The sequence below is a fragment of the Elephantulus edwardii genome, unplaced genomic scaffold, assembly GCF_000299155.1.
Source record: "Elephantulus edwardii isolate Elephantulus edwardi_28Jun2011 unplaced genomic scaffold, EleEdw1.0 scaffold00017, whole genome shotgun sequence".
Lineage (NCBI taxonomy): Eukaryota > Metazoa > Chordata > Mammalia > Macroscelidea > Macroscelididae > Elephantulus > Elephantulus edwardii.
In genome coordinates this window covers 9,812,013-9,820,619 of record NW_006399767.1, presented here as the reverse complement: position 1 = coordinate 9,820,619, position 8,607 = coordinate 9,812,013, and the positions used below count along the sequence as shown (strand labels likewise).

Below are 8,607 nucleotides of genomic sequence, written 5' to 3'. Positions count from 1 at the left end.
GACTGCTGACATTTTTCTTTTGACCAGTGTCTCTTAAGTTTAGTTGTGCTGTCTCCAAGGGAAGGTGACGTGTCCTGTAGAACTCCTGTGTAGATTATGTTTCCCCTGCGGCCCTCGGGCCCGCCAGAAATCCTGGGTACCTTTGAAAAACGCCTCTCCATTGCTTATCAGAGGTGGCTACTGCTTTCAAGCTTCCCTTTCGCCCAGGAGCACGTTGTCAGAGTTCCCAAGGGCTTCTTCCCACCGGAAATCCCGGGTACCTTTGAAAAAAGGTAGTGTTACTCATGATAATATCCACATTCTGTCAGGTTACCTTTTTTTGGAATGAGAATAAATATATATCTCTTCCAGTTAGATGGATAGGTAGTTTTCCTTCAGATTTCTTGGCACAACTTGGTAAGCACATCTAGGACAGCATCTGTTATTGAAATAGGTCAACTGGTATTCCATCAATTCCTGGGGTTTTATTTTTTGCCAAGTCTTTTAGAGTAGCCTGAACTTCCTCCTTCATCATCAACGCCCCTTGATCATATATTGTTTCTTTAAATTCTTCTGTGTTAGCCTTTTTTTTTTTTTGTTTTGGGTCTTTTTTAAAAATTCATTTTAATGAAAGTTTACAGAGACTTTGGATTTCCATTCATTCATTGTTGCATCTTTCTCCCTGCCCAACCTCCCTCTGAGTTCACTCATTGTTATAATGAGTCCTTTCATTGTTATACAATCCCTCCCCCCAAGTCTACTCTATGCAGCCTTCATTTTGAAAAGGAGAAGAAAATTCTTTCATTGTTATACAATTCCTTCCCTCAACTCCACTCCACAATGCAGCCTTCGTTCTGTACTCCTTTCATGACAGTAATACCTAATCATATATCTCTTTTAAACAGTTCTCTCCCTCATCTGTTTTAATGCAGTATACATAATTTATCCCATCTTTCTCAGTCTCCCCCTAACCGTGATGTCAGTCTCATTTTACAACAGTGGCACCATGCAGTATTTGTCCTTTTGTGACTGAGATATTTCAATCAGTATAATGTCCTCCAGGGTCACCCATTTTATTATTTCCTGAGTTCCTTGTTTTTTAATGCAGCATGGTATTCCATTGTGTGAATATGCCACAGCTTCTCTGTCCATTTGTTTGTTGATGGGCACTTGGGTTGTTTCCAACTCTTTGTTATTGTGAGCAAAGCCACAATAAACATGGGTGTGCATTTATCTGCTTGGAAACCAGAATGGCAAAACTTCATCTCACATACTTTGAACATGTGGTTAGGAGAGGTCAGTCCTTGGAGAAGGACATCATACTTGTAAAAATGGAGGTCATAATAGACCCTTGACAAGATGGGTTGACACTGGTTTTCACAATGGGCTTATGTATAGGTTAAGCAATGGAAGTGTTCAGGTCACAGTGAGTCATAGTCACCTTGATGGTACATACCAACTACTATTTAATATCTCAGCTTTTATAGCTGTCATTCATTTCCAATGATTCCATTCCCTTCTTGAGGTTTTATAATGAAGTGAAAATTAGAAAAAAATTCTTGGGGGTTGTTAATCCATCATTAACTCTTTTTTAGGATGATTAATTTTATGACCAATGATTTATTCCTTACAAATCTTTTTTAATTGAGATTTTAAATGAAAGTTTATAGAGAACTTGGATTGCCATTCATTAATTGTTGCACATTTCCATTGACTTTTTGGTAAACACTTTTGTTACATTTTTAAACTAAGCTGACTTTTTGGTAAACACTTTTGTTACATTTTTAAATTAAGTCACTTTCATTGTTCACTTCTAATTATTCTTTTCTTTCTGAATTACTGACGCTATTCTACCTACTTGGTAATCAGTTGGTGCACAAACATGTGCCAGATCACACTCTCTATGAGCTAAGTGTCTGTAAACTGCAGAGCTTTTTCCCAATATTCCTCTTTTCTCTAAAAAGCCATAGGAAATACTGTGCATCCCCCAATCATCTGGACTATTTAAGAGACGTAAAGCATAGGTTAACAGTTAGAGCTGGGAGGGTGAGAAAACCAGGTAGGTGAAAAATAGTATCCAGAAAATCCAAGTCTCTTTATGTGCTTTGAATCAGCTTTGATCCAACTAACCACTTGACTGATGGGTATTCAAATTATTTCCTTAAACTGGATATAATTCAATCAAAGATAATTATTTTGTGATTCAGTATCTGATATCTCAATTTTGCTAGTGTTTAGGAGCCCTTTTTCACATCTTTGAAAACTCCAGTTCTTGTCTGCGTGGGCATGCCATGGATTGGAATCAGTGGAACCAGCAACACCCTTTAGCGTTCTGAGTATAGTGCAATCAACACAGATATAGTCTTGCCTCATGTTTGTTTTGCTGCTTAGGCTTCACTCAGCTCTTTCCAAGGCTTAAGTCATGTGCTGTTTTTATTGTGTTGTGATGTGCCACTAGGTCTGAACTCATAGCTGACCCTCCAGCATGTTTTCAGAGGCTGTAAACCACATGAGAGGAGGCTGCCTATCTTTCTCCCTTAAAGCAGCCGTTGCATTTGAATAACCTGGCTTTGCGTTGGCAGAACAACATTTATCAAATATAGTTTGCGCTCCTCTCTAACTCTGAGTCTGCAAATGTTTAAGTAGAAAAGAAACATGAATTTTATCTAATTTTATTTTTAGTGTGATTAATACTTATTTCATTTTCAAAGAACCAAATAATTGCAAAACAAAATACTACTGAGATGATGCTCAATCTCTTCCTTATATTCAGGCTATTACTAGGTGGCATTAAGAAGAAAATGTAATTCTGTGTAATTCCAAACTATCGTGGTAACCAAAAAGTTTCAAAATGCTCCCCCCCCCCCATTTTATTATTTTGTTTGTGTGTACCATCAAATCAGATCTGACTGGTACAAAAGGAGATTGCCCCTTTTCTCCAGCAGAGCATCTGGTGGATTTGAGCCAAGTACCTCTGGGATTGCAGTGCAGCTTCTTACCGCCAGGCCACCAGAACTCCTCAAAATGCCTTTTCAAAGAATTGTTAAATCTCTCCTCTTAATTAAGAAAATTGTTCACCTCCATTGTTTCTCTATGTTAATAAAATATTCAAGACACTGTTTAAAAATATGTATATTCATGGTGACCATATTTACCATAAAAATGAGAATAAAATGACTAAAAGGCAATAAGTTAAGACAGACATAATTATAAGTAGCATGAATAATAGGGCAGTATTTCAATCAGTTTTAGGGGAGAAAACCTAAGTCCTTTGGAAAAAATATGACTGTGTTCTGGCTGTTACAAACGTATTTCACCAGAAATCAAGGTACAAGAGTCATCACATTTAATTTTTACTTTCTTTTGCGTTCCCAACATAAGTAGATAGATTTATACATTGCTTATGAATTATCAGAAATTTTATTAATTCTGAACAAAAGTACATGTATTTTTTACCTATGCATAAAAAGTCATCTTTTTAAAAATTATAATACATATTTATTCATAAAGTACATTTCAAATAAGCACATTCCTTGTAATAGTAATTTAAAGTGCAATATAGAAGATGCTTTAAATAGTGCAAACTGTGTAATACATTATATGTGCCATGTTCAAACAAAGCAAGACTTTATCCCAAAGGTAGGGAGAGCAATGCAGACATACATTCACATCTTAAGTCCTTTGCAAGTATTTGTGTTTTGGTTTGCGTGTGCATGTGTTTGTACACATGTGTCTGAGAGAAAGAGACAAACAGGTATTGTGTGTGTGGAATTGTTGATGGTCTGTGCAAATATTTGAAATGTGTTACCTAGAATTTGAAATCTTTAAACACTGACATAACTATGAAGTCTTCATTTCAAAGCAGCCTTAGGCACGTAGTAATGGTTGAGCTATTTCAGGCTGCATAAATTGTAAGTTTGGTATTTGATTGTGAATTAAATGTTTAATAAAAATGACCAAAAAGATAATAACTAAGATGCTACCAAGAGAGGGTACTATGAAATAAGCATATGAGTATTCTGGCTTATATTCTCTTTGTTCAATAATACATCTGGAGCGGTTCATAAGAGCAGTAGTTCTTGAAGTTGCCAAGTTCAGCAGATCCTGGACATTCTGGAAAGATCCATTGTGTGGCAGGGCAGTGATATTAAGAAGGTGGCACAGAAGTGGGTACAGGTCTGTGAGGTTCATGGATCCTTTTGTGAAGTTCTTTTTGAAGGCAGGACCATGGGCTAAAAATATTGGATGCATTTGTGGTAATGCATTATCATAACCATGGTTACCTACTAAAAAAGAGAAAATGCAAAGTAAGTTAGCCAGTTAGATGGTATTAAAATGGGAATAATTACTGTACGGTCAGTCTGAACTTAAACAAAAAAACTATTTTATATGACTTGAAACAAACAAAAGTTCATAATTGTGTAAGCAAACAGTTTCCAATTTTGTCAACATCACAATTTTCTTCAGGAAGCAAAAAAGCCAAATGATCCCAAATCTTTCTGTCCTGCTACCATCACTTTAAGCAGCAGAGAAAGAAAAGGGACCAAACAAAGCTAAGCCAAGTTAAGAGGAAGATGAAAGTAATCCTCTCCTCAGCAGTGGTAGTGGTTGTTAATTGCCCTGGAGTGGAGTACACTCATAGCAACTCTGTGAACAAAAGAACTAGTACACTAACATTCAGCAAATATTTACAGGGAACTTTGCACATTCCAACTACTTTTCGAATGATAAAGGCATTCTTCTGTCAGGTTCAAAATTTCCGATAAAGGGGAGGAAACCAAAAAGGACCACAAGACAAACCAAAAAATCAGATCTAGTTAGAGCGACAACTCTTTACCCAAAAGCAAAGGCTAAGAAATGGGTGTAGCTTGGGAAACTACAGACTTTGGAGTTCCAGAACAGGATGCTTTTAATCTGGCCATCATCAAAGCCAAAACTTTAGGGCTCTTTTGATGCAGCAAGTGATACAAAACTAAAGGAAGAAAAATCTCCTACTTCAAAGTCTTTTGTATCCGGCATAATATCAAGTAGCCCAGGCTTGGCCTAGGGTTTAAGGCAGTAGGAGGCTTCAAGCCTAAAAGGGCCTGAATGTTCAGACATTCCTCTAGGTCATATAGCCCTGATGTACAAGTTGCCGTACCGCAGTCACTCGTGGTTGCTGTGAGGCTGAACACTGTGACACGGATATGTCAATGTGTTAATGGTTGGTTACCCAATGCGGACAGAGAGTGGGGTGAAGCTCCCCAATTAACACAAGCTTGGAAGGAGGAGTGGCATCCACTTCCATAATAGCTTGCCTCTGGAAACCCTATGAACCTGGAGAGGATGAAAGACACCCAAGCGTCGAGGACTCTCCTTCATAGGGTCACTATGAGTTGCCTGTGACTCAATGGCACTTAACAACAAAAACAACATAATATCAAGAGTTACTGTTGATAAGATGGCAACCTAAGTAAAGGAAAACACTTCATTTTGCGTGTTGGAAGCAGGATTTCTAATACACTCTAAGTGGATTCTAAATTTATCCTGTGGAAATAAGTTCAAAATTACTCCACATCTTATCAGGAAAAAAATGACAAATGCAATTCTTTTTGGAAACAGGTAAAGCAAAGCTGGCTGAAAAATTGATAGAGCCAAAAGGGGAAGGAGATTAGAAAGTTATTACAAATAAAATGGATTAAGTACTTATTCAATTAGAATATAAAGAATATTATTCATTTTACAGGTTTCAGTTACAGACTAAGTATCAGTGTATGTCAGCAAACATCTTTGGCCTGATGTCTTCAAGAAGTTACCTCCTTTTAAAACCTCAAGGATTCTTACTTTTCTATTCTTGTATAATACTAGTTATTAGATCAGGAACTACTTGTACTATCCATAGCACCCATTTCAACTAAAACCAAACTGAATAGGAAATATTAATTTCTAATATACTCACACAGAAATCCATCTGACTTATTCTGTAAAATATGCCACCCTTGGTCAGCCACAGCGATGATTGGTTGAATCCGACTGTTGTATCTGTAATGCCATCTTTCTGGAATCTCCTTTTTTTTGTAAACAGTAAGATTAGGATGAGCATGAGCTAGAGCTTCATAGACTTCATCAAATTTACCTAAAAGGAAGAGAGGAGGAGAAACACTCAAGCAAGATATGCACTGGTATAAAGAAACAAATAAGGGCAACAGGGGTCCATTACTACTTCTTAAATGTGGAATCCCTGCATTTGAGGGGGAAAAAAAGCCAGCAAGCTGAACATTATTAAATAGAACTAGCATTTTATGTGCAAGAACTCTTATGTCATTTCAGGGAAAATATCCTGAGGAGAATGAAGTGGAGGAAAATGTAATCATCTTTTTAATGTAAATTCACTTTATTAGAGGACATTTTACAGAATCAGAAATCTCTAAACTCTAGAGATAGAAATGCACACACAAATACATATACAGGTGTTAGTTGATGGCGCTAAGTAAAATATCTAAGGTATTTTAATATACCACAGATTAAAGAGCTCAAGTCTGAAAATTCGGAATGCTGGCATCGAGAAGCACTGTACGAAAGACTTTAAAAAAATATTAAAAGCTTAAGAAGTAAATTGTTTTCCTGTGAACCACCCATGTTATTGTTATGAGTCGACTCCAACTCATAGAGACTCTATGTACAACAGCTCTGAACCCTGTTCTCTCCTGAGTCAACCTTACTACCTCTGACACATTTACTCCTATTGCTCCAGTGACGGAGTCAATCCATCTCATCAAGGGTCTTCCTCTCTTGAGCTGTCCCTTCACCCTTCCAAGTATGATGTCCCTCTCCAAGGACTGGCCCCTCCTTGGAACATGCCCAAAGTATGTCAGACAAGCTTCAGAATCCTTGACTCCAAGGAGCAGCCAGGTTTAACCCTCTCCAGGATGAAACTGTTTATTCTCTTAACAGTCCATGGTATACTCAATACTCTTCTCTAGCACCACAGCTCAAAGGCATTAATTCTTCTATTATCCCTAGCCCAGCTTTCTGATGCTTAGCATATTTGTGAAGATCATGGCCTGGATCAGGGGCACCTTAGTTTCCAGACAGACATTGTTGCTCTTCAGTACTCTGGAGAGGTCCCTGATAACAAACCTTCCCAATGCAACTTGTCTTTTAATTTCCTGGCTGCTGGGACCAAGAGTGTTGATTGTGGAGCCAAGCAAACTACTGATAATAATCTCAGTATCTTCACCATGATCATGATGCTGCCAATCAGCCCAGTGGTGAGAACTAATATACATTGTTTTATAGCATTAATTACCATATTTATAATGTAATCCCACTCTATTTCTTTTTCTTTCTATTGCCAACAAACTATTCTAACTGATGGCTGGGTATTAGATACAGACTTGGGAGGAAAGCAACTTGTGAAATGGAAGAGCTCTCTAAGCACTGGAGGTGCCTCAAAAGTACTTAGACTGGGTAATAATAGGCATATATCAATAGTAATTAATTATATAAAATGCAATGTATATGAACTATGTATGAAACAATGTAAATGAAAGATTGTATAAAACAAAATGTACATGAATGAAACACAATGTAAACGAATTTTGGGTGGTGTTTTTTTTTAAACGAATTATTGCATGAAAACAAAGTAAAAATATTTTGTAAAAGAGTCCTTCCTGTAATTTTAAATGTTGCAAACCTGGCTATTACTTTTAATCTTTTCCTTCAAAAAATCAGTGTTAGTTTAAAAGTTAGCTTTTATAGCCACTACATTAGCCCCTTCTGGTCTCCACATAGCTTAACTGCAGAGACATGGTCTTGCAAATGATCAACAGCTGTGGGACTTAGATAAGAGAGTGCTTCCCACACTAACCAGCCAGACTTGAAGAAGACTAGAGCAAGACCCTGGTGATGGTGGTGGAGAGATTGTGGCATTGCTACAGAGAAACTGTGGCAAGGTTTAACCAGAGAACACTGAGATAAAGGTTACAGTTAAAGATTCTGCTATTCTTACTGGATTATGGAAGGGGAAACTGACTGCTTAAGTGAAACTGGAGTCTGGACTAACAGAACAATTGTGCCTTGGTACTTCTAGACTAAAACTTGGACTTGCAATGGGTGATATTCTTTGACTCTCCCACTCTCCATCATTTTTGCCTTATAAACCTCACTCTTGTTACCACAACTATCAGTAAAGTCTGTGAGTCAACATAAAATATCAGAGCCAAATGATTGGAGGAAATGTGTGGCGGAGAATGAGGGGATGCCATCTCTGACCAAACAGCTGTTTATTTGCTGCTATGGATATTATTGATGGGGACAGTCCCGCTTTATTAAGTGGTTAGAAGTAGGACTAGGCCATCCTCATTTGCTCCTTTAAAAAAAAAAAATTAAAAATATTTTTTTAAAAAGTATTCTGTGTAATTTTAAATTCATGAATCTTGGCCATTACTTTTAATCTTTTAAAATCCATTTATAGGGGTTTTCTCTTTCCTCTCACACCCCAATAATGAAACATCATAATCATTTATAATGGCAATAGAAAGGATGACGTGATTTTCTTAAACAACAACAAAAACCCCTTGCTATTTTGTATCATCCACTGAAAACTGTGTGTAGGTGCACAAGTATATTTTTTTAAATTTTATTTTA

The 8,607-nt window shown here is 37.1% G+C and overlaps 1 protein-coding gene across 1 annotated transcript in view; it reads right to left on the bottom strand.

Annotated features, from left to right (window-relative positions):
- Positions 1-3,846: 3,846 nt before the first annotated feature.
- Positions 3,847-8,607, bottom strand: part of ENPP5 (ectonucleotide pyrophosphatase/phosphodiesterase 5 (putative)) — a 9,795-nt gene continuing 5,034 nt past the window's right edge. Inside the window, exons 2-3 of the mRNA XM_006881932.1 lie at positions 5,918-6,094; positions 3,847-4,265 (exon numbers count right to left, since the gene is read on the bottom strand). Coding sequence (XP_006881994.1) covers positions 3,847-4,265; positions 5,918-6,094 — 596 coding nt within the window. The remainder of the gene's footprint in view (positions 4,266-5,917; positions 6,095-8,607) is intronic.